Below are 26062 nucleotides of genomic sequence, written 5' to 3'. Positions count from 1 at the left end.
AACCATACAGTTTTACTCAAAAAACAAACTCAGAAATTAGTGAGGTCAGCTTGTGAAATACCAGTGTTAGGTTTCTGTGGATCAGATTCCTTTCCCATGTTAGTCATTGCCATGCAAGAAGAATTACAAGCACTGGCATCCCTCTGAGGCATCATGCAGACACACAAGAGCCCTTATTGCCATGGATAGCACCAACAAAAATAACAAAAGGGGAGCAGGACATGCAGCTTTTGGCTGCCATAGTCAAGAGATGGCCCAAAACAATTACTCAGAAAAATCAAATTCCTCAGTCCCTGACTAGGGCTATTTGACTTGAGGGTGGAAAGTAGTGTTATTTAAAAAAAAAAAAAAAAAAAAGGAAAAAAAAAAAGAAGTAATGCTCCAAGCAACAAGAAGAGGAAGACAGGTAGGTGAGGGGCCACCACCTGAGCTCTTGATAAACATGTTCAGTGCCTTCAGTGTGCACAGGTCACTTCTTCCTTGCAGATGCCACTGGTGTGAACACAGATAAATTACTGAGTCCTGTACACACAAGTCATGCAAGCAAAAAATAGTGTTGTCTACAGCTGGGAGCCAAGAAACCCTCAGGGTTGGTCCCAGTACTTACACTGGTTCTCTGAATTTGGGAAATAAATTCACCTCTCTCCACATCTGTGGCAATCACACTTAACATGTGCAGTTCCCATGTGAGAGCAGCATGAAGCAGCTACTGTGCTGAAAACAAAGTTGAAGAGAAGGCTTGAAGATTTTATTCCTAATTTCTATACTCTAATTTTGTTTGAGGGCTGATAGAACCCCTTTCACTTATACTAAGGAGAATCTGATTCTAAAAGCAGATGCCTATGAAGGTAGCCAGAATCACTTTAGTTAGAACTGCAGAAGAGCATTCTCATCATCACCAAACCACTCACAAACCACCAAATCACTCACACAACACAATATGCTGCACTACAGCAGCTCTCCTGTCCAAGTGCTGCTTTCACGGCAGCTCAAGTCCTTGCCTGGCAGCTCATGGCAAACACTTGTGCCTGAAGGAGATGCACTGGGTATGGGCAAGGCCTACAGCACCCATTAAAGCACATATTAATAGTAATGTTCGCTTAGAGACACTGCTCATCTTGCCTGACCATGTAAGAGATGCCTCCTATTTTCCTGAAGTATTTTAGCACAGCAGTTCCCAAGAGAACTGCTTCAGTGGGAGACTGCCAAGCTGAAGATGCAAAGGCCAGTAAGGTTTGTGTTCTGCACATCAGTTTTAGAGCCCATTGTCTTCCAGTGTCACAGTCCTGGCTCACTCTGGTTTGAGCTACAAATACCTGCTGGCCACCTTCAGAAACATGCCTACACACATGAAGAGCAGCTCTACTGAAAGTATCCCTCCAGCTCTGCTGAAAGCTTCATTCCTTCTCTCTGTGCTCTTTAGAGAAATGTTGTGTATCTCAGAAGAAAGAAATTTTAAACCCATGCCGCGTAACACTGAACAGGCAGCGAGGCTCAATGATGCATTTCGCATGGACTGTACATGTCCGAGGTCAGCGCTGGCCCCAGGACACCACGGGCTGTGTCAGCAGCAAAGGGCGATGGCCGAGAGCTCTCTGTTCACTCGGCTCGGTGCCGCCGAGTCCCCGAGGGGCTGCGGCCGCTCTCCCGCCGCCTTCGGCTCCCGCCCGGGCTGCAGGGAGAGGGATGCCCAAAGCCCTGCAGGAACTTTGGCGGGAGCAATTCCCCGTCCCAGGGGCCCGACCCTGCCTGTGCCCCGGTACCCACCGAGACGGAGAACGCGCACAACACGAAAGTTACCCCGTCAAGAGAAGCCGGGGACAGCCACCCCAACGCGACCCGCCGCGGGCAGCCCGCGCCGCCGCTCCGTCCCGACCCGCGTCCCCCTGAGCGCCGGCCGCGCTCCGGCTCCCCGCGGCCCCGGACAGACTCACCGGGCCGGGCCGGGCCGGGCCGGGCCGGGCCGGGTCGGCGGCCCCGCTCCCGGGGCTCGGCGCACACCGGCGCTGTCGGCGCGGCGGCGGCTCCGCGCTGCGAGGGGCAGGAGCCCGCCCCGCCCGGCCTGCTGTGCCGCTCCTTGGTTTGTTGTTTCCCTCCTCCTTCAAACCACCCCCGGCAGCCCTAGGAGCCGAGCCGTGCCCCGGCGGGCGGCAGCGAGCTGTCTGATCTCCTGCTCGGCTCCCCCATTAGCTTCCGAGACCGTGTTGGGCCGAGGGCACGGCGGACGGAGAGGAAATGCGCTCATCTTGCTTCTCGGATGTATTCTGACCTCCTGGTGGTCGTGCCTGAAAGTCAGGAAAGCAGCTGAAACACGGAACCTCGTGTACTGTTCTTATCAAAGCAAAGGAGTAGATCTCGGAAGTGCTGACCCATTTTCGTGCTCCGAGCTGGCACAAGTAGGAACCTGTGGAGCTGCAAACATCCTCCCCCAGAAGCTGCCCAGAAGTGGTACTAGTTCTTCTGGAGTCATCGTGTATCCTGAGTTGGAAGGGACCCACAGGGTCAACTCCTGGCCCTGTACAGGACACCCCCACCATGTGCCTGACAGCTTGTCCAAACACTTTTTGAATTCTGAAAGGCTTGGTCCTAGTAGGGATAAGGGAACTGAGGCACAGCAAGTGTTAGCTAGTGATAGAGGCCACAGTAGAGATTTTTGAGTGTTTTTGAACACTACCCTCATTCTAGCGTTAAAGGCCATCTTCTTGTATTAATCACAGAAATAAGATTTCTCAACAGCTCTCAGTTTCACAGGAAACTTAAGTGCATGAGCACCGTAACATCTGTGTGATTTGGGGAACAATGTTGTACCCCTCCTCTTTCCACAGCATTGGAACAACTGGTTTATATTACTACTGCTCTGGCATGTTGCATGTTCTCCACCACCACTGCTTTGATTATTTTTTTTAAGCTCAGATGGTGGACACGTGCAGCAGTGGGTAACAGTCTGTGTTTTATGTTGCACTAAGACTTTGTGCTATCATGAAGGCACCAGGCAAATGTGGTCGACAGATTTATTCTGAAGCTGGCTAACTCCTGAGTGATAACTAGGACTGTTAAGTCATCCTGTTCTTCGTATTTCCTGAAGCGTTTATCGAATTAAGTAATGGTTTTAGTGTTGTTCCAAGGGTTTGTGTTTGTAATGGTGTATACAGGCATAATTTCCTCAGTGTCCAAATCAAGTTTATTCAGTTTTATTAGCAACCTGGGTATTATTAGTATATTCCTTCCTCATATGCCCTAATCTATGGAAATATCTCTAGCAAGAGCAGTACTGGAATCTCCCTGCTCCTCTGCTGCAGGACCCAGCCTGTCTGGTGCATTGTTTATTTCCCCTGGGAACTTCGCAGCAGCAGGAGGAGAGAAGGCAGCTCCTTTGCCTGGATCATAGCTATTCATCACCTAAGCCAGAAGAAAACATTTATTAAATATCACCCACATAAATCCCAATAAGGTAGTAATTACTGATTCTGAACGTCTATCTGTATGGATATACACACTGGACAGTACAAATCACTATAGGTTACAGTGGCTATAATTTATATGTATCTGCAAAATTTCTCTGGGATACAGGGAAAAGACCTGAACATTTTTCACAGGAAAGCTCACATCTCAACAGATTATATTACATATCCACCATCCTAGATTCAGGACCTACTTTCTGTGCCACCTAAGATGGTATAAAATTATTATAACAATATAATACACATAAATGGAAAACTCAAACCAAGACATATTCATTTGATTTGTGTTAGGGGGCTTTTGATGCAGTTCAGCAGTCTGAAAGAGGGAAAGCTAGAAGCAACTGACAACTCTAGGATATGATTCATTGTTTGAGTACTGCTGCACTGCAGAAGGCTTGAGATCATTATCTTGCTAAAGGTAGTAATTTATTTGATAATGAGCCAAGCTCCGCTAACTTACTCACATGCTGGGCAGGACCTGAAGCTGCAAGCAGTGGAGTAACAGTACCATAGTTCTTCACACCCTGGGACTTAACTTGTGGCTCTGTGACATGGCTACTACTGCAGCAGAGATTAGATATAATAATATTATTTCTAAAATGGATTCTAAGATCCCATCAGCAGGTGCAAGACAAGAGCAGGATTTGGGCTGAGAGTCAAACTTTAGGTACCTTTCTCAGCTGCTTTCAGATATGTTAAATGATTGAGAACTTATTCCTTCCACTAGTATTTCTAATTCATTACAAAACCATCAATATTTCCTTAAACGATTAGAAATGGTAAATAAAAAATGAAAGAATACCGGAGACAATTTCCAGCTTGGAGTACACAGAGGGATTTTGTTAACACTTCACACAGAGAAAGCAGGAGTGATAATCTTGCACTTGTCAGGCCTTGCTGGGACACACCCTTGTGTAAGCCTGAAGAAGACTGCAGCAGGACAGTGCTTTAGTAGGCATAGCAGGAGCAGATCAAGGGGAGAAGGGAGTGGGGGACTCCCACCCATGGACACCTCCTGGATATCATGCAAGGACTTGTGCAGGGAGATGGGATCACCTCACAGCTCACCATATGGTGTCCTCCTCCACCCCCTACACGTCACCTTATAAACATTTTAAATCTCTGTGATTTCTCCACTCTTCTCTGGGTATTAAGATTTTTTCTAATAGTGTCTTCCTTTCAGAGGAGTCAGGTGTCAAATAGTGAAAGATGCCTGACAAATTTTTCATCTAGGGAAAGACTTGGTGGCTGAGAATTAAAGGCTGAAGAATAAAATGTGAGTGGAACAGGAATATGATATTAGGGTCTGGATTCTGCTGCTGGAACCAAAAGGCTGTTGGAAAGCTAATGAGCACACAATGACTCTATACATATTTGAAACTATTTTTTAAATAGACCCAAATGGGATTGGGAAGACAGCCATGGGTCAGAACTGTAAGAAGACATTGATTTAAGAAACCTCAGAGCTCTGCAGGGAGAAGTGTATTTATGTTACCTTGTAGCTTTCCTTTATAGCCTCTCCAGTGATTCATGATGCTGGGCAACTAGGATGGGAGGGGTTTCTTCTATCAGACCATTCCTTCACATATATAGGAAGAAAAGTCCCCATCTCATTCTCAAAAGCTGAAAGCCAGACTTGTAGCATAGACCATAACACTGGTGACGGTAAGAGCCCATAGTGGGCAGTGCTGGTGATGGGGATCTGCAGAGCATTGCTTTCATCCAGCAGTCTTGGACAATTCCTGTGTTTAGCTTGGAGGAGGGTAGAAGAGAGGAATTTTCTAACAAGCATGGCATGCCATAGTAATCCCAGTTGAAGAGCTAGGAGGAAAAACTGGGATGGAAAACTGTTCTGCAGTTTCAAAGCATACTAGCACGTTCAACTTAGTTTCAGGATTATTGAATTAATTTTTAGTTACTTTCCATAACTCTCATCTATTTTATTTTTTATGTAGAGCATGTAATTGTACATTATACACAGACCACTTGACAGCTTTAGCTTCACAGAACTAACCAAGGTCTATATTTGGGTGTTTCTATTAATCGAAACATTGTTATGATTTAACTTCTTATGAAAATGGTAATGTTTCCTCTCTTGAGATCATTAGCTCAACTCTAGTGCCAAACATGATCAAAGGTTACTGTTGAGATCTGTTGCATCATCTTTATGAACAAAGTAGAAAGTCTCAATCCAATTTAAACTGAACAACCGTTCTTGTTATAAAACTACCATTGTTTGAAAATAACAGGTGGAGAGGACATTAAAAAAGAATATAATAAAACTATCAGTTAGATAATTAAGTAATTGAGAACCATATAACATTTCGTTGTCACTGGAAAAAAAGAGCATTTTCAGTAAGCGCTTGTTCCTTTGAATACTGCAAAACTGATGTAATTCTGAGAAGGCAATCTGGTTTGCAGGGTACATCCCAGGATGTCAGCTCACTGACAATGCCTGCAGCATCTCTGCTCCTTGGGGCCGTGAGGCTCTGCTGGATTTCCATAGTGCTGCAGGAATCACAAGACTTGCAGTTAGATTAAGTAATTTATGTAACGTATTTGTAATGCACGTCAAGCAATTTAATATTAGCAAATTGTTAGATAAATTTTGCTTTCCTTAGCCGTAGTTTTCCACTGATGATGTTTGAGTAAACGGAGCAAAGGCGAATTGAGACGCAGAGTCTCATGCAGGAGCATGAGTGTCGGGGCACTTCTGCGGACACCGCGGTGCGCTGCTGCCGCCTCCCGACACCTCCTGACAGCAGCGGGACTGCGAGCATCCCCTTCGACCCCTGCGCCTTCCTTCTTCAGTTCATCCTCTCCTTGCCGGCCACACACCACAAGGTTCCTTTCACACTTTCCAGAAGGCACGTACTGTCATGGTTCTTCCCCAAGTGGCTTACATACTCCTGGGTCACTTTATGATGAGATTTTACTTTATTATTTATATATCTGCAGGACCTCACAAATCTGTACATTCAGGAAGTAATGGCTTATCATTTTCCTGCCACTACAGTTTAAAACATGCCTTAAATTAACTGCACGAGGGTTGTGACCTCAAATAAATCAGTGAGCAAACATTTCTTCTCTAGTAACCTTTTCCGCATGCACACCAACACACCCCACTGATGCAAAACTCTCTTTTATGCAGCTGGTGAGACAAGTGATTCTGCTTATTTACCATAAAGTGCATGTGTCTCTTGAACAAAGACATTCAGGGAAATAAATAACAATTTTTTCAATGATCTGAAACTTTCTAGGTCTGGCTTGTCCTTGCTGTTAATAGAGATTTATTTGTTTTTATTTAAGGTATTTTTTTTCTTCTGTGGTCGTTGGAGTTTTTTTCTCTAATTAGCAGAAAGATTTCTGCAGAGCTGGGAACATATGCTCATCTTAAAAGGGAGAGTTAGAAAGTGATCTCACTCGAAGAGCTCCAGAGGTTCTCTCTGTGACATGAGTGCATCATTTATAGCCATGGCAGTCACAGCACCATTGCAGGAGGGCAGATGTGGTTATTTACACTTCACTGATGGATCTCAAGCACAGGGAATTTTAAGTGGCTGGTCCTGAGCTAAAGTAAATTCTTGCTAAGGTCAGAAACCCAGGTGTTCTCTCAAGTGTCAGTGCAGCTTCTTGTTTATGAAGCCATTGAGGCATTCTCTTGTTGGTAATATAATTTGTTGCAGAATTAATTCAATGTGAATATTTGAATCTCCACAGTCACATAGATTTGTGCCCTGGATGCACTTATATGCTATGAGTTGTGATGTTTTAAGGCTTTTTAAAAAAATAGGCTTTTGCATGAGTTATCATGGACTCCTAACACTCACCCCACTATGTCTGCACTGCATTTAGAGATGCAGCTACCACGGGGGTGAACTTGGAGAATTTGGCGATGAGTTCAGTGCAAATGGAAGTTGTCATGAAGACCAGTCTATACAGTCACACACAGTCTCAGAGGACATGACAGATCATGAGGGGTTTGAAAAACATAAGTAAAAAAACATAAGAGTAGAATCATAGAATAGTTTGGGTTGGGAGGGGCCTTTACAGGTTTTTTAGTCCAAGCCCATGCAGTGAACAGGAACACTTTCGACTAGACCAGGAAGCTCATGGGAATGTCTTAATAAATGGGTATAATTTTTAGACACATTTATGCTGTTCCCTTCAAGCACAAACATGAACCTGAAGCCCAAAGATGATTATCTCCTTTCTACTCCTGTTCTGTTTTTAAAGACATAAGAAATACTATAAATAATATCAAAGTTATATATTAAAGATGTAAATTGGAGGGCTTTTTTTGTTCATCATATAATATTATTTTTTTAAAATTCTGAGCATGTTCCCTTCCTCCAGTAGTATTTTGCTCACATAATTAAAACCATACAATTTGATATTTCATTACATGTGCCGTTGTTTTATGTTAAAGGTCTAGGAGTTTGGTCCTCTTGAGAACTGAAATCCTAGAATCAAGGCATTTATCATAATCACCTTCCTTGTAATTTTATTATGTAAGAAACATCAGTGCAAAAGAAAATGAGGAAAAATGGGAGTACAAAACTTAGAAAAGAAACTTTATTGATTTTTTTTTATTAGAAGTGTGCATTGAAATGATTGAATGTTTCAGTGTATAGGATATTTTGTAAATTAAGTCACACACAAAAAAAATACATTATAAAATGTGTATTATTCTCCAGTTCTAATGGTAAAATCAGACCATTTGAAAGCATCCATTTGAAACTGTCTATTTTGCCACATAATCAGTAAAATGAAGTGCTACAATTCAGGCTTCATTAAACCAGCAAGAGAAAAAGTTTTCCATCATCATTATTTGTTTCAAGTGGTACTTTAAGGTCCTAACCAACATCCATGCTGCTAGGGAGAGTATACAAGGTACAGTACATTCCCTGCCCTAAAAAGCTATCAGATGAAACAATTTGTGTGCTTAGAGAGATAAACCCCACCATTTCAGGGGTTCGCTGGGAGTGAACAGCAGCAGCTGATCCTTCAGCACAGCTCTGAAGCGGAGCCGCTGTCCTGCCTCCCCTTTTCCTGCACCATGGATTGTACCAAACCATCCATATGCACAGACTACTGTGAATAGCTGGGTATGATATGGCAAAAATCAGGCTCTGAATGCCATTTGGCATGTAGTAACAGGACAAGGGGAAATGGTCTTAAAATGAAGCAGGGTAGGTTTAGGTCAGATGTTAGCAAAAAATTCATTACTGTGAGGGTGATGAGGCACTGGCACAGGTTGCCCAAAGAAGTTGTGGACGCCCTATCCCTGGAATTGTTTTGGCCCAGGCTGCATGGAGCTCTGAGCAACCTAGGATAGTGGAAGGTGACCCTGCCCATGGCAATGGGGTTGGAATGAGATGACCTTTAAGGTCCCTTCCTACGCAATGTTTTCTGTGGTTCTACGATTTGTGCCCCCAAACTGCACAAATACCTGTTTAGTTCCTTCCATAGGATCCTGCCTTGAGTGGACTCAGTACAAGAAAGACAAGGAGCTACTGGAAAGGGTCCAGTGGAGAGCATGAAGATGATGATGGGTCTGGAGCAGCTCATGTATGATGTGAGACTGCAGGAGCTGGGCCTGTTCAGTCTGAGAGAACAGAGAAGACTGAGAGGGATCTCATCAGTGCATATAAATGTCTCAAAGGCAGGTGCCAAGAGGATGGTGCCCAGTTCTTTTCAGTGGTGCCCAGTGACAGGATGAGGAGCAATGGCTATAAACTAAACCACAAGATGTTCCACTTCAACATGAGGATGAAATTCTTTCCATAGAGTGTGGCAAAGCACTGGAACAGGCTGCCCAGGGAGGTCCTGATGTCTCCCTCTGTGGAAACATTCAAAACCCACCGGGAGACATTCCTGTGTCACCTGCTCCAGGTGACCCTGCCTTGACAGAGCGTTTGGGCTGGATGATCTCCAGAGGCCCGTCCAACCCTAACTATTTTGTGATTGAGCCGGCCCACCCTGCCGGCCGCTGAGCTGCTCTGCTCCGAGACCCTTTGGGTCAGAGGGGAAACGTTCCTCGGTGTCCTTGCTTAAAACCCCTGACCGCCGAACTTCAGCAGCAAGACGGACACACAGTCCTTTTGGAGGACAAGTCACCCTTCAGCAGCGGGATGACCGTGCATGTGCGCGGCCGCCGCTGGGCCCCGGGCCCAGCGCGGCCCCGGGCTGAGAGCGGCCCTGGGGCCCAGCGCGGCCCCGGGCTGAGAGCGGCCCCGGGCTGAGAGCGGCCCTGGGGCCCAGCGCGGCCCCGGGCTGAGAGCGGCCCCGGGCTGAGAGCGGCCCTGGGGCCCAGCGCGGCCCCGGGCCCAGCGCGGCCCCGCCCGCAGCCGCCGCAGTTGCTACGATACCGGCGCGGCGCTGGCTGCGAGCTGCGGCCTCGGCACCGCCGCGGGCCCGGGCCGCCTCCGCCCCGGCACCAGCACCGGCACCGACCCTGACCCTGACCCTGACCCTGACCCTGACCCTCTGCACCGAGCCCGCCACCTCCACCCGACGGCAGCATGGCTGAGGTAACCTGTAACCTGTCCCTCCCTTCCCTTCCTGACCCTGGACAGGACGAAGGCTGCACCTCAGGATAAGGCCAACATCACCTGTGTATCATCTGTAGCCATATACCATGTTTATGTGCCACCTGTGTAAGCAGAGCTCAGTTATGTTCTGTGTTGAAAGTAGGAGCAATCAGGCTACTTGTTCCCAGGCAGAAATAACTCTTAAATTTTAGGAGTAGCTGCTACTTATAAGATCGTGGGTGTGATTCCCACCCTGCCTCTCCCCTCATTACTGCTCGTCTTTTAACTCCATTGACAATCACAAACACAAACGCGATCAAGACTGAAGTACCTGAAGGGAGCCTACAAGAGAGCTGGAGAGGGAATTTCACAAGAGCATGTAGTGGGGACAGGACAGAGGGAAGCAGATACAAGCTGAGAGTAGGGTTAGATTAGATATGAGGAGAAAATTCTTTATTGTGAGGGTGGTGAGGGACTGGCACAGGTTGCCCAGAGAAGTTGCAGCTGTCCCATCCCTGGAAGTGCTCAAGGCCAGGTTGGATGGAGCTCTGAGCAATATGGTCTAGTGGAAGGTCCATGGCAGGGAGTTGGAATGAGATGATCTTTAAGGCCCCTTCCAACCCATTTTGTGATTCTGTGGTTTGGAAAGGAGGATGAAATGAGAAGAAAGCTATGAGTCCCAGACCAGGTTTGAAGGAGGGATGTGCTAAATTTCAACTCACAGCTGATTGTTCTTTGATGCTGGAGTGTGGGCTGCAGCCCTTGAGGTTTTCCTGCTGATAGGAGATCTGTTTCCCTATCCTAGTGAGACCACCTCAGAGATGCATTTGCAAGGATTTGGCATCAGAACTGAGTTATATGAAAAATGTCTTCTGTGTAAAGTTTAACAGTAGCATTTCCCACAGAGGAAGGACTGGATTGTTCTGGCATTATGGGAGCTTTGAGACGTGCTGCAGGTCTCTTGCACTGTCTGGATAGAAATCATAAACTAATCCGACTTTAGAGGGTAGAGAGCTGGGCAGAATTAGGGCTAAAATATTGTATTTCCTCAGTACTTGATGTATTATTCTAACACTATCACAATGATGGTATTTTATAGACTTTAAGCAGTTGTGGGACTCAATTACAAGACCTTTGGCTGGTAAAGCACAAGTTATTTCAGTAAAACTGGGGGAGATGTGTTTGAAAAATAGCCTACAACATGCAAGAAAAAAAACTGTTATTACAGAAAAATTTTGTCATGATTTCTTAGTTATAGTAAGAAATATACTCATTATATTACTTTTTTGTGTTCTGGGGTCATAAGTGAGATGTTGAATTCTTCCTGTTTCTTGACTATTTCACTCAGGAAAAGTCTGACAAACCATATCTTGAAGAAAGTGCCTTTGAAGCACTGGAAAAAGACTCTCAAGAATTCATCAGTATGCTGAACAGAGATGAAGCTCTGGAAAAATTCCGTGTTGAATATGAGAAGCTCTTTGCTATTATGAAGAAGTCTCGTGAAAATGAAAGACATCTCATGGAGAAATGCAGGAAGCTGAGTGCTGAGCTTGTGGAGAAATCATCTAAAGTAGCTGTGCTCACCAAACTCACTCATGATGATGGGGAAACTATATCATCATTGAAGTCGGTAAAGTGTTGAATAGAATGAGTTATGATCTGAAATTGTTAATGAAAAACGTAGTAATAAGAAAAGCACCTGCAAGAACACTTGATTTTATGTAGACATCTAGCTGGAGGACTATGCATAGAGCTGGCATCTCCAGTTATTTCGCCTCTGCTTTGCTTTGTTTGCTCAGCCTGGTATATTTACAGGTTTCAATCAAATTCTGTGTTTATTTGCACTAAACCAACTCCGTCAGCTTTCAAGTACTCCCCATAGCTTTTGTTTAAGCTTTCCCTCTGTAAAATGGCACATTTCCAGCTTAATGTACTGTTTTTGATTCATTAATACTTTTGAAGGGCTGCTTGGATGTTAACTATTGCCAGAACATAAAAAAGGTCTACTTTTTGTTGAAGTACAGATTTTAGGCCAGGGAAGTAACAACTTATATAAATAAATGTTTTACAGTGCTTTTGAAGAGGAATCCTATATAGCATTTCAGTGTGATTTCACCAGTTTACTCTTGATGTGTTGTTTGTTATTATGGATTTAAACTTTGTCGAATCAAAGTGCTTGGCTCACTAGAAACAGTTGATGTTTTTAGGCTTACAGTGAATTTTCACTGTCAGAAACCTAAAGCTGCCAAATGATCATAAGACTGTAGTGGAACTTTATTCTGATGATTTAAAAACTTAGCTTTGTGATACCTAGATAGGCTTTAACTTAGCACTTATTTGGGAAACCTCCATGCCTTACATTAAAGTGTTTTGTTCCAGTAAAATAAAGTCCATGTAGCAATCCAGAGTGACTTTTGAGCACTACAGAAATAGAAGTTCTTTGAAGTGAAGTTTCTTGTCCTTAGAATTATGAAGAAAATACATTCAGAGTAAATATAGGCAGCAGCACTGTCATCATATGGCTGCAGCTTGCAAATCCATGGTACTGCCCAAAGCCTCTTCAAGGAGGAGGAAAAGCATGGAAAATCTTGTTGATTTTCACTGATGCTAATCAAAACCTGGTAGATGAATGTCAGGGACCACTATGATCCTTATAATTTCCTTTTTGCTATTACATGGCAATACCATGAGTGTGAACAGTAGGAGAGGTGATCCTTCAAGATGTTCCCAAACTGAGGAGACTCTGTCTTGGTAACGTCATAAAACTGAGGAGTGGAAATGATGGGAAAATAAGAGCCTTTCCAATTTCACCAGCTAATTTGAAGCTCAAACAGGGTATGACTGAACCATACCGCCTACAATTGAACCCATTAAGTGATTTTCTAGTGAAAAAGCTGCTTGACAATATGATCCTGCTAGAAGTGATGTGCAATGCACAACATGGGGCGTTTCGTTTCTAGTGGCGTGCTGTGAGCCAAGCACACCAGCTGACGTTTTTCAGTTTGGTTATGAATATTAGTCCCTCTCTTAAAGGTTCAGGATTTATTTGGATATTGTTTAAAATGTTCACTTCTCATGAGAGGCATTGCTTGGTAAACCTGTTATATTCCATGATATTCTTCTTTCTGAAAGAAAATTCTATGAGAGCTGTAGTATCTCACTACGATTTTGTTAACATTCAAAAAACATGTTTCCAGTGTATCCAGGGTAAGTGTTGAAGGAAGTTCAAGTGCTTAAGTAGCCAAGATGATATTCTTCAGTGCTAAATTAAACAATCTGTACCACATTTTAATTATTTATAAACCATAAAAGAATCCTGATGGGGCTGTTCCTGTAAAAATGGCATAGTTGTTCCAAATTAAGGCCCTAAATCTTGGTGACTTGATGGGTCATTAGGGTAAGAAATAAAGGCTGCAGAAGAAAAATTTTTCTCCATGTGAAGCCTGTTTGTAATCAGTAGGGTTTGTTTGGGGCAGGGGTTAAGCACACAGATCAGTGGCTGGTGGGATGTGGGTCAGTGATAATCAGTAGCTATTAACTGTCAGGTGGCATTTAAAGGATCTGTTTTGTAGTTTTAATAAACTGGACATAATAATCTGCAGTTTACAGTCATATCAAAGGAGCAAAGGGCCAAGCTAATCATGAAGAGAATACAATTCTATTTCTCATGGCTAGGGACATTGATCCACAAGTCTGCACTGGAAGAATGCTAGGAGAGGAATTTATAGGAGCTTTTACTGCCCTGCTTGAAATTACCAAATTTTCAATTTCCAGGCGTATCAATCCAATATAACAAGAAAGCGTTTCATTAATTCTCAGTTTCTGAGCAATGAAACTGATGTGATCTTTTGGGGTATTTAATGAAAGTAAAGTAAAGCAGTCACACTTCCTAAGTTTTGCTTCACAAGTTCCAGAGTTCAGTACTTCTCCAAAGAATTTGAATGATGCCAATGGCAAATATCCAATGTACTTCCTTTAATTATGCAACAGACTGCCATGCATTACCTACCTATCTTGTACTGCAATTACCCTGTGTTGCTGACACACTGCATTCTTTCACACTGAATAACAGTAGGAAGATTTCTTCTGTGAAAACTTCCATTGTCAAAATTTTGCTCCTTTTTACTTCTGAAAATAACGGATCTATCGATCTGCTCTTACACTAGAAGACAACCAAGATGCAACTGCAAGGAAGCTCAGTTTTGCTGAGTCTGTAGAAAGTCTGTAGAAAATTCTTATTTAGATTTTGCTTATTAGTGTGGCCATCACCCATGTCTTCTTACTTTATTGATAAAAATTGGTATTATCAATACAAATTCAATACAAGTCTTTACATTCCAAAGATAAAGTTCAAAAAGCATAGCTTAGGGTGACCTGATATCAGTGCTTATCTGAATGGCCTCATTGACTTCAAGAGATCACTTTTGCAAATACTAATAAGAACAAAATACTCTCTGGAGCCACTAAAACTTTTCAGAGGCTGTATTGATTCTATTCCCCAGTTCTGTTCACCAAAACTCCAATCACAGTGATTTAATTCACCAATTTTAATCACAGTCTAATCAGCCAGCATGAAGCTCTGATTTAAGTAATCAGCTTTAATCTTATTTTCAATTTGCATTTTTCTAGAGAAATGGTGGTTGTCTCTTACTGATTGACAAATCTGAAACACATTTATTTACAGTTATGTTTTTATGCTTTTCTGCTAGTCAGCATAACACACTGTGTCTTCATGCCATTATTTCAGCCCAATATGCATTTATTTAAATTTCAGAATTGAGCATTTTGTGTAAGATATTAATGAATGAAAAACTTATAATTTACTAGATAATACTTACTGCTTTATGTATGATCATTGCTGCATTAAACAGAAATTAGAACTCAAAATGTATGACATAAAAAATGATTTTATATATAAAACTGTTTTAAAATGCATGATACATAAGTGAAAAAGCACAGTTTTCCAGCTAAATTTTGAACTAAGTAATTTATTAAGTAATTAAAATGCTGTTCATAGGTAGTGAGTTTGACTGTAATTTTCAGCATTTCTGAGCAAGGAAAGCCCATTGTTTAACACTCTATTAGTATGTGTGGAAAAAAAATGAAGAGCAAAAATTCCTGATCTTTATGTTACAGATGGTTTCTCAAATTTGGATATGCTGAGCTAGTTGAATAAATAAAATGGAAATGTATTCTCTCTGCAGTTGGTGGAGGCTACAGATGTTATACTTCGTGTTCTTTCAGCAAAACCTGGTAGCCTGTTACTTCTGCTAGCTGTTTGAATTTTTAATTTAGGCAGTAAACAGCTAAATATTACATATATTTGATTTTTGAGGGTTCCATAAGTATATTAACAATATACTATAACATAGGTGTCATAATTTAAGTAGGGTTGATTTTTTTTAGAAACAGCAATGTCAATTACAATAAAAAATTTCTGTAAACAATTTGATGTAAATTAAATTATTTTATTTTCTTCATTGTGGAGATGGTTTCTAAAGTATTTTTTTCCTGCCCCAATTTCAGATGATGGAAGTAAGTGTTGAAAGGGATATTATGGCCTAATATAATGATGATTCTATTTGTCTTTCCTTGGGAAGACCCTAGAACTAATGTAGAACTGCACAGCCACACTTGGGGTCTAAATCTGTACAAGTCTGTGAAATCCAGAACTGTGCTAGGAACCAGCTGAGAAAAGGGCATCATGCTGTGATTTGAAGCTCAGAGACTTCTAATGTAAAAGTAGTATCTTTATTATTTACTGAGACTTCAGGAACTTTCCTTCCAGTCCAGTCACTTGCTGAATTTATGCTTTTTTTAAAGCACAGTATTTCAGAAATTGTAGAAGCGTCATTCAAAGCTGACAAGGAATAAATATTTTTTTTCTTTTTCTTTTTTCTTTTTTTTTCTTTTTTCTTTATCTTTTTTTTTGTTTTTTATTCATAAGAATCTGATTCAAAGGAGAGAGATGCAGAAGAAGTTAAAAAATGAAGTGAATCCTCCTCCCCTATCCTGTTTGTGGGTATTAAACCCTAGACTAGTGAGAGGTGCACAAATATGTCATTTAAGTAACTCCATGTGCTAAAATTTGGCATAGGAATTGTGCCTTGTCTAAATAAGTAGTTAAAATCAAATTACACTAAGTCCTTTCAGATGAAAATGAATAAAAAGGCAGAAAAGTTGAGTAATATCTTTTTCTCGTCCAAATCAAGCTGGATGTTCATTGTCCTAACAGCTAATAGGAGTTTTACAGACATGAGCTATTTAAGTAGGTGATACCTTTGTGGGCACTAAATTGTCAGTAAGCTTTTACTGATATTGGTAGTAAACACACAATCAAAGCCTCACAAGAGTGAAATTTGAGAATGTTTAGATCTGTGTGTTAAAGAAAATGTATTAGAGCTTTTCTGGTATAAACTGACCTAGTCTGAATGGCTCTAAATGCTTGCTATGCTCTCAACCGAAACAAAAGATACCAAGTAAGGGGGCTGTTGTGAATCTAATCATGAAAAGGCAGAAAAATCTATTTTCTCAACTAAGAAAAATGCAAGGCAATTAATTTCTAATATGTGGTTATTTTTAAACACAATTTAATTTATGTAATTATTTTCCATTTCATTCCTAGGAGCTTGAAAAGGCCTGGAAAATGGTGGATAAAGCCCATGAAAGGGAACAGAAAACTAAGGAAACAATTAATTCACTGAAAAAGGAAATTTCACGCCTAAATACTTTAATGAAGGAAAGAGCTGGACAGGAGAACAAGTAAGTTTTCCTCAGGGAGAGGGAAAGCCTGATCTGATTTTCTATCATTCTATACCTTGTTTAGCCATGTAGACACAGTGGAAAACAGAGATCTTTTCTGCCTTCTAGTTTTCTCATGAATACCCATTTATTTGCCTGTGTGTTTATGCAGTGAGCAAGTACGGAATCATGCTCTGAGTTCATTCAGTGTTGGATTAAACTGAGAGATCAAATAAAAATGAATACTATGCACTTTCTCAATATGTCATATTGCTTTATCTGACAAACTCCTCAGCATACTTTGAAAATAGGATCCTGTCAACATTTTTACATTTCACAGCAGCAAGGTCAAGTAGATAAATCAAGAAGGTAGGACACTTGATTTCTCTTCTGTTCCTAGCCTTGTTAGAAGGCTTTAACACTGTTTGTGTTCTTGTTTGTTTTTTGTATTTATACACTTTCAAGATTGTTTTGTTTTTTTTAGCCAAACACGCATAGAGGGACCTAGACTGAGATGGAGCCTCTAAGCTACTGCATTGTGCACATAATAATCATCATCTGGAGCTGTTCAGAAGCTCTCCAGAATCTCCTGTTTGTAGTATCAGGTTGTAAGAGACTGCTTATGCTGTAACATGGAGTTAAACTCAAAGATAAGATTAGGTGTATTGACCCTATGGCCTGTGCGCTTTCTACTGAAATTGCTGGTGGTTGGCCCTCCTGATTATGGCTCGAAATTTTTACAAAGTTTAAGGTATTTATTTATAATATGCATGCAGGATATATATGGGACATACTCGTCTCTGCACTGTGTATCCAGGCTGCAAAAACAGTTCTTCAGTGTGCTCAGACACTTCTCCCTCCAAGGAATGTGCCAGCACGTAAACAACCTGGGACTGTGAGAAATCTTTTACCTTTTGTCCCTGAAATGTTCTGGACCTGTTTAACAGCTTTCCTTGGGTCTAAAAGCTTGTTCATCCAACCTCTCCCAGTATAACTCTCCGTAGAAGTTTTCTCTCTCTGGCTGCTTTTTACATTTTCCTGCAAGATCCAGGAGCTGTTACTTTGCCAGTACCTCACTCCTGTTTCCAGCTCTGCCCAGGCTGCTGACACCTGCAAGCTTACAATTTTGTCTTGAAATTCCCTCTGTATTGCACTCTGATTCTGTGCTTAAATACTCAGTTCAGTGACAAGACCATGAGACTGAGTAACTCCTTTACAGATTTCAACTTTGAAAACCCTATAATCTATTAGAACAGTTAGGCTGCTTTTTAAGACTGAGCTTGCACCCACAGCTTGGACTTCTTTTCATATTGTAAACGTGTCAAAACAAAGAGTCAGTTTTTATTTTTACATTATGTGATGACTGTAAGACATAACCTAGTTAGGTGTCCAGTCAGGTAAGGCACAGAGAGATTGGTTACAACCGTGTAACACTTTTGGTCCCTGACTAATTTTGCAGTGGGCATAGAAGAGGGAATTTTTTTCCCTATTACTTTTCTGGGAAACAGAAGGTTTATTCAGACCCATGAAGATGTGATAAAACAGGAAAGAGTTTTGACTTGGTTGATGGTGACTCTGATCACAGTAGATAAAGCATGTAATTCAGTTGACCATCAGTCTTAATACAGAGGAGTTTAAAATGGAAAAAAAAAATTAAACTCCTCTTTCTCACAAAAGTCTTTCTCTGGCATAGGAGGAAGAGCAGAAATGGCCTTTGAAATTGCTTGACTATTATTTCCTTGCTTCCAGTGTTGAGGATTTGCTAAGGTTGCAAGAAGAGGTAACAGAGGAGCGAGACCAACTGTTGTCAGAAGTTGTGAAGTTACGTCAAGGTCTCATTGAAATCACAGAGCAGCAGCAGGAAACAGAAAAGGCAAAAAATGAGGCAGAGCAATCCGTTTTGCAGGTCTGTACTGATCACCAGATGGTGATTTTAGGCTTTGTCCTGAGCATTTCTCCACACTTGCAGTTATCTCCAGTGACTAGTATGCTACTACCTGTTCTTTCACCTCTTAAACATTTTCAGGAGTGCTCTGAACGGACTCTGCTGTGAATGACTTTTATGTTTTTCTGTAATTCTAGGCTATGTACTTTGCAAAGCATATTGTCATGTACCAGTTGCTTCCATAGCTTCCCAATACCAATGAGGCCAAGGTTGCTTTTTGTGAATTGTAATCATCTTTAATGCTGAATAAATGGGATGTTTTCTGTATTGTAAATCCTTATGCCTCTAAAGAGACACTTAGAACATAGACCTGGAATGAAGATTTTTGGTCCCTTGCTGTTGGCAGTGGTTGCCGTATTATGAGATACTGTAATTTTTAATGATTTATCAAAATCTGACCTAAAAAATATTCAAGTTATTTTTTCTCCTTTATGGAAAGCTTTTACAGATCTTTACTTTTTTTTTTCATGGTTAGGGACCTCCTACTTTCTTCTTTACACTGATTCTGGATTACTGTTTTTCAGCTTAATTTTTTCACCACACAATTGTCTGTAGAGAGCAGTCATACTCCATCTCAGCCTTACATCGAGTTGGGCTTTCTGTTTTTCTGACCATCTGAGTAGACAGTTGTTTTTTGTGATCAGTATGTATGGCTTTCTTGAAATGTATAGAGCAACTAGAGATAGAGAAGGCTGAGGATCAGTGGAATAGCCACTGAATGGAAAGTAGAAAAAGATGGAAGATGGGATACAGAACTCTGATATATCAAATATATATGCATAATAATGAGAAATGGAAGAATTAAAGCACAATATAAATAGGGGCTGGAGTGAGACACCAGGAGAAAGGAAGAGTAGAAAATAACACTTAAGCAAAGAACAGAGAAGAGGTAGAAGGAGCATTTGGCTTTCAATTTTTTATAAATCACAAATAGGAAAGTAATGATCAGTCTATGTTTCATGCACAGAAATTGTTTCTATTTCTAAAGCAGATGACTGGGAATGTACTAGAAGAGAATATAAAATCTTTGTTTTTCTGACAGCATTGTGGGCATGAGAGAAAAGAGTCAAAACTTGTTGAATCTTGGCAGCCTTAATCTTCTGATGCACACTTCATCAACCCTTAAATTTAAAGAATTGTTACAGCATTTGTAATCACCTCCCATTCTCCCAGTATGAAATTATTCTCCACTTCAGACTGCTTAAATGACAATGGCTCTTTGAAGATTCTATTGAAGACCCTGTCAGTTCTGGCAACTGTTCATCTCTGGGTTCAGAGGGGGAGGAATCTTTAAGCAAAGAACATCTTTCAATTGCTGGTCCCTGGCTGAACCAAGTATTTCCATATGGATCAGCCCCCTGTGTCTCCTCTCTGCTGATTCTGCTCCATCAAATTTTTTGTGGAGGGAGAGAGCAGGAGTCACAAGACAGTCTATTAAATATGAGAAAAACTTCCTCTTTCAGAGTTCCCACATAGGAACTTGGAGAGTAGAAAGATTGAGACCAGTTGTGAAAATGAACACTGGTCTGACATCTCTCTTTCCTTTAATATCAGTGTAATAAATGTTTCTGCTAGTCAGAGAGAATAATAAAAAGAAAAATCCTTGCAATACAACATCAAGCCCAAATTAATTTTAATGCTGCCTTCAGAAAGTACCACTTTGCAAGTAACTTACAACAGTAAAGATGTTTGGGCCACTGCATCTCCAGATGAATGCTTTTATGTTTGAGCTGTATCAGACCCTTCTGTCTGGGTGAATTGACTGGTGTTTAGCAAATTTTTGTCATCAATAAATAGCGCCCTCATGCAGAATTTTTTGTTCAACCATTAGAAAACGTAATTACTTCTGAGAAGATCTGGCATATAGTGGTGGTTTCAGTAATACAGAAGCTCTTGTTTTTGAAATCAAACATAGTCAGAGAGGTGAGAGGAATTGTTTTCCTGAGTAAGAGGCAGCAGAATTTAGAATTGTTTTCTTCTCTATTATTATAGCTTCAGCAAGACATCCAGCTGCGTCAAAGTGAGGAATTACGAGAGACACGAAAGAAGGAAAAAATGGAGACTGAGCTGAAAAATCTTCTAGATGAAATGGATAACAAGGAAGCTGAGGTCCAGAAGTTACAGCAAGAAATAGAGAACAACAAAGAGAAACAAATGGAAATAGAAAATAATCTTAGAGAGCAGAAGGTAGGGTACATGGTACTGTATCCATCAGGTCTAAGATCAGAGTAAAAAGTGTAATTAAGAAAAGAAAAAATGGATTTTCCTGAAAGGAGAGGGAGGGAGAATATTCTAAGTTATTACATTTTAATAAACAGTTATTTTTATATAAATATTAATTTACTAATAAAAAAGTTTGTAAAGCTTGCTGACAGATTTCTCACAGAAATTGGTAGTGGATCGCAATGATATTGTTCATCTTGAAAAATCACAGCAAATGAGACACAGTCTGTGAAGAGCATGGATGATCTATAGGAGCAGGAGACTGCCAGGTTGGACTTCTGACTGAATTGCCAGTTTTGCTATTAATTGTGTCTAGTGGCATTGGTAAAATAATTTTACCTCTATCCCCTTCTTTCTTCTTTTTCACAATAATTTTTATCTGCTTCTCGAGCCTGTGAAAGGGCAAGGAACTGTCTTCATAAACCTTTTTGATTGATTGTCCTCATTCTGTTTCTAAAAACTATCTGGACGTGTCCTAACACAGTGTTCTGCAAGTGTGTGAATTTTCAGGTTTTCAGTCCATTTCCCCTGACTTTGAGAAACTCTCAGAGAAGCAATTTCAGTAAATGGCAGGGGAGATCTCATCACTGTAAACCAGTCCTACCTCAAGGGAAACTTCCTTGTGAGTTCTGTGTGTCTTGTAAATTTATGACTTTAATGGCTTTTTCTTCCCTTCTGGTCCCTGATTTGAGAAGGTAGAGGTCTGCGTCAATTTTTAGTCAACACATAGTTGTAATAAAATACTCAATATAAAAAGTTAGAGAGAAGACTTGATTATTTCTCTGAATATCACTGATTTGATACAGCTTTTGAGGGCAGCTCCATCATCTGCCATAGCAATCACATTGTTTATAGAATTCTTGGTTCTGTTCCATTCTTCCTCCTTTTTATAGTCTCTTTCAGCCTTTCAAAGTGTAGATTTTAGGGACATGCAATTATCCAAACTGTCCTGGAAACCAGGAGTTCACATAAAGAGCTGTGTGTGGGCTAATTAACCAGACTCTTGCATTGTCTTTCTTGCCTGTGCTGGCTTGAGGGTGTCTGTGAAGGTTCTGAATCTGAAGGGTCTTTTGTTAGAAGTCTGTCCAAAACAAAGGCTGTCCAACTCTGCAAGGGTCAGGGAAGAGATCCTCAAAAGAAGGTGACACAGCTATTGCTATTCATCAGATTATTGTCTCAGTTGAATTGTAGTTGTTTGTAATGCCTGATATTCTTTTATTCTTATTTTATTAGAAGTTTCTAATGAAATACCCTTTCTTGAATGACATTGAAAATGATTTGATACAACTGCTATAAGCTTTATCCCACCCCTGTCCAAGACTCAACAAAAGATTGCCTGAAACAGTGTTATCCTGACATTTGCAATATAAAAAAGAGTATTCCTTGTTTTTACACTAGATTCTACTTCTCTTCCTTTCATGTCTTTTAAGGAAGCAATATATATTGACTTCATCAGGAGTGAAAAATATGATGGTTGTTCATTCCTCATTTATATCTGTAATATCTGTGAGGAAATTTCCATCAAGCAGAAGGTAAATCTGGTAGCTCCAGTATTGAAATATGTGTTCTGTACAGAAACCACAAAACCACTATTCCAGATATTTAACTGAAGACAAATTAAAGAGCAAAATGCTTTGTCCTGGTCTCAGCAAGCCCTGTACCCAGAGAAATGTTATCAGCACATTAATGTAGGATGCTTTCTCATAAAACAGAGCTCCCCTGCCCTCTGCCGATTGATGATTTGAATCTCGTTTTCAGTAATTGTATGTAGCAAGCTGTATTATGTGATGGTTGCCAAATGCCTAACAAGAAGTAAAGTATCTGTCTACCACCTGCAATAAAGACCTGCCAAGCTTCCAGAAAAAGAAAATGACACTGGATGTGTTGCTCATTAGAAATTATAATTGCTCCATGTCATTATGACCATGTATCATGTTTAGTAATTTCATTAACAGTGAAGACTGGTTTTAAAGCAGAAAACAATCTGCAGCAGCTTTTATCTTCTGGGTAGCAGGAAGGTTCTGTCTTCAGGTGTATGTAGATATTGTAATGAGATTTAGAAGAATTAATAGGATTGTTCTTTAATCTAACAGATCTTGAATGAAAAAGCTGGTAAGGAACTTGAGCAATTGAAGATGAAATATCAAAAGCTCACAGAAGAGAGTGGGCAGCAGAATGCAATGATTGATGATGTGATGAAGGACATTGGTCAGAAGACAGCACAACTGAAAGTAAGTTCCAGAAGGTACATCCTACCAGCTGTATCATTCCAATGACATCTTACTGCTTGGAACAGGGATGACTTCAGTCCTTGATCTGATGGTTCCCCACTGGTAGTTTTGGAGGAAATGTGAGTAGTTTTTAGGAATAGGTCTGGCTGATGCTGGATGCTGTTCTTTCTATGGCAGTACGATGGTCATGGTAATCTCCATCCCTCTCATCTGACAACGTAGCACCTGTTTTCCTGGAGAAGTTGTTTCATAAAACACATGAACCAAAATGCTCAATACACTCCATTCATAACATGGTTTGTGACCATGTATCATAAAGGATACATGGTCACAAACATGGGGTCTCTTTTCAATCCTGGGATCTTCAAATAAGAGCAATGACTTTCTTACAATGACTAACATAATTTGAATTTTGCCAGAATCCACTGAAAAATATTAATAAATGATAACAATGGTGTCCTGGATAGCTTGCACTGAAGGGAATAGCTTTCAGCACAAAATTTCTTTCTCCTCAGTGTCAGTTGAGAAAGTTAAATACAAGTAACCAAGATTGTGTTTACTTTCAGATCTAAATGGTTTTGTTACCTGAGTTCACATTACTTAAGTCATTTTATACAACTTACTATTAAGTCATTGTATTCAACTTTATACAACAAGTTTCAGTTGAGGAAGAATTGAAGGATTCCTGTGTATTCTTTTTAGGGTACTTTGAGAGCACTTGACAAAGTGTAATGTATAGATGTTGGATGCTATTATGCTATTTACCATATCTTGCATTTTGTGTCACCATTGGAATTAAAACTAAACATTAGAAAATTCAGGTAGAAAAGAATTATCTTCTTGAGTTTTATTGAGTATAACTAATTCTCCTAAATAAAAGGCTTGTTTGCCAACAGAGACTGTTAGTCTGATAGAAACTAACCCCTGTCAGATTAAAAGCTCAGTTTACAATTGATACAGCGTAGATGATTCTGATTTGGATCCTTAATGGAGGATGATAGTAGCTTTCTTTCTGTTTTATAGTATTAGGCAAACTGAAGGATGTTTTTCTTACCTATTTAAAAAAAAATTACTGTCTCTTCCAGGTTATCCAGTTTTATCATTACCAATACCATCATTGTTTAAAACTTTACAAATATGACTTATATCTGGGACTTTAGAGTATCAGAGGATTTTGATTCTATGATCTTATCCTGATTTCAGGAAAAGTTGCTGGAACTTTTAGAGTTCCATGGACTTCTGGGAACAAAAAAATAGAAGATACTACCCAGTTAGTAGTTAAGCCAGCTGCCAAAGCCAAAGCTTATGAGCCCTTATGAATCATGATCTGGGGTGCAGTTTTTGTAGGGATTGTGCCTGCAATACCATCCTGCAGTCTGCTGAGTGCTGGGCAATGTCGATTGTCAAAGTACTCTTAAGGCACTTTGAAGTTTATTGTCAGTAAGAACTGAAGATATTTGCATTTTCCCAGAGGATGCTTCATAGCAGGATTCCCCATCCCACAGAATCAGTATCTGAGGCTGTAAGTGGAACACTGTAGTCTGTGATGGCTGTAATACCTACTTCTTAAAAGGAAAAAGACAGATTGCTGTTGTGATTATTGGTTATGTTTCCCAGTAACCAGTTATGCAGCATTTTGATTGATTATTTTTTCCTCTATTGTATAGTGAATGAGAAGGACTCTAGATTTTGCTTTTTCTTTAAAGCCACAGGTTATAAAAGAGATAGGGGTAATACATACCTGCTGTTTAGGGACATGCAATCAGACCACACTACAGATATCCTTCTCATCATAGTCACTGTGCTTAGTACTTCAAATGAAAATAGAGCTGCCTGTTTTTAATCTACTGGTCTAATCAGGTAATGCTGTGTGAGGTTTGCAGCTGGAGGTTCTTTATTGATCATCTTCAGCCCTAAAGTGTAAGGTTTGATTATAATTTTCCTTTCCCAAGCTGGCTTTGTTTAAATTATTTTAAATATTGTTCAATTAGCTAATTATGTTTCTGCAGCTGACCCACAGCATTTATAGCTTTCTTCCTGAGTTTCATGGAGTAAGTATACACCAAATAAAAAAGCATTTTGTTCTTTATTTCTGTGGATGCTTTCTCTCCCCTTCCCTTGTTGCTATTCTGTAGGAGATAGAGGATGAAGCGGCTCAGATGCACCTTGAAATTTCAAAGCTGAGCAAAATGAGAGATGTTCTCCAGAATAAGCTGCGTACTGCAGAGGAACAAAAGGTTGATGCAGAACATGAAAAAAACATGCTAAAAAATCAAATAATCAGACTGGAGAAAGGTAGGTGCCTAACAAATAGATGGATCTGTTTTCTGAGTTCTTCCAGGTTATTCTAGGTACTCAAATAAGCATTAACATCAGCTAATACATAGGTTTGTAAAACCTGTTCACAGCTAATTGAACTGATCGTGTAATGTTAAGGCTTTAAAAAAAAGTCCAATGAATTGTTTCTGCATTTTTAACAGTTGTACAATTTGAACACAGAATTCATTGTCTTTTCTCTTTTTCCCTAGAGTTAGAGACAGCCAAAAAGCAGGCAGAGGCTGACAAGAGAACCATAGATGGGCTTGTGAGGGAAAGGGATATGCTAAACCAGGTGAGTTTGCATTAGTCATATTGATAAGCCTCAGAGCTTGAAAATGAAAAGCCTGTAGCTTAACATTCACATCAACACAAAAATGTAAAATACATAACGTTAAGTTAAAGTCTTCAGATTTCCTTAAGCAGATGCACAAACTACTTCTTTTCTGTGCACTGAAATAGTGGTATTATCTATAAACACACAGAAGATTTCCAAGTTTTAATATATAAACCATCAGGGAGTTCAAACTGCAAACCCATTCTTTGGTATCCTAAGAGTTAGTTACATCTGTGCTTTTACACTCTGTATCTTATGAAGTTTAGTACTAATCT

At 40.4% G+C, this 26062-nt stretch overlaps 2 protein-coding genes and 1 long non-coding RNA gene across 8 annotated transcripts in view; 1 reads left to right on the top strand and 2 right to left on the bottom strand.

Moving 5' to 3' along the window:
* ITPRIP (inositol 1,4,5-trisphosphate receptor interacting protein) overlaps nt 1-9693 on the bottom strand; it is a 31723-nt gene extending 22030 nt beyond the window's left edge. The window contains exon 1 of one of the 2 annotated variants that reach the window (XR_015289736.1): nt 1935-2058. The gene's annotated coding sequence lies outside the window, so the exon portion shown is untranslated. Of the gene's footprint in view, nt 1-1934; nt 2059-8913 lie in introns of those variants that run through there. The other variant, XM_086899399.1, reaches the window with a different exon arrangement.
* The window catches only part of CFAP58 (cilia and flagella associated protein 58), a 93975-nt gene that overhangs the window by 27515 nt on the left and 40398 nt on the right, over nt 1-26062 (top strand). For 3 of the 5 annotated variants that reach the window (XR_015289735.1, XM_023929824.2, XM_023929826.2), the window contains exons 1-8: nt 9769-9994; nt 11343-11624; nt 16620-16756; nt 18485-18641; nt 20673-20867; nt 22997-23134; nt 25270-25429; nt 25663-25745. Coding sequence is in view for 4 of the 5 variants with exons in the window: in XM_023929824.2 (XP_023785592.2) it covers nt 9986-9994; nt 11343-11624; nt 16620-16756; nt 18485-18641; nt 20673-20867; nt 22997-23134; nt 25270-25429; nt 25663-25745 (1161 nt within the window). In the remaining variant the exon portion in view is untranslated. Of the gene's footprint in view, nt 1-9741; nt 9995-11342; nt 11625-16619; nt 16757-18484; nt 18642-20672; nt 20868-22996; nt 23135-25269; nt 25430-25662; nt 25746-26062 lie in introns of those variants that run through there. The other 2 variants (XM_023929822.2, XM_086899398.1) reach the window with 2 other exon arrangements.
* On the bottom strand, nt 20297-24969 carry LOC147651865 (uncharacterized). The gene is made up of 2 exons (XR_015289738.1): nt 24876-24969; nt 20297-23367 (listed from the first exon to the last, which is right to left on the bottom strand). It is a non-coding gene; the product is annotated as an uncharacterized LOC147651865 (long non-coding RNA).

Source organism: Cyanistes caeruleus, chromosome 8 (genome assembly GCF_971803275.1).
Source record: "Cyanistes caeruleus chromosome 8, bCyaCae1.hap1.1, whole genome shotgun sequence".
In the NCBI taxonomy this organism is placed as follows: domain Eukaryota; kingdom Metazoa; phylum Chordata; class Aves; order Passeriformes; family Paridae; genus Cyanistes; species Cyanistes caeruleus.
Note: the sequence above shows the minus strand (reverse complement) of the source record. Positions and strands in the feature narration are given on the sequence as shown.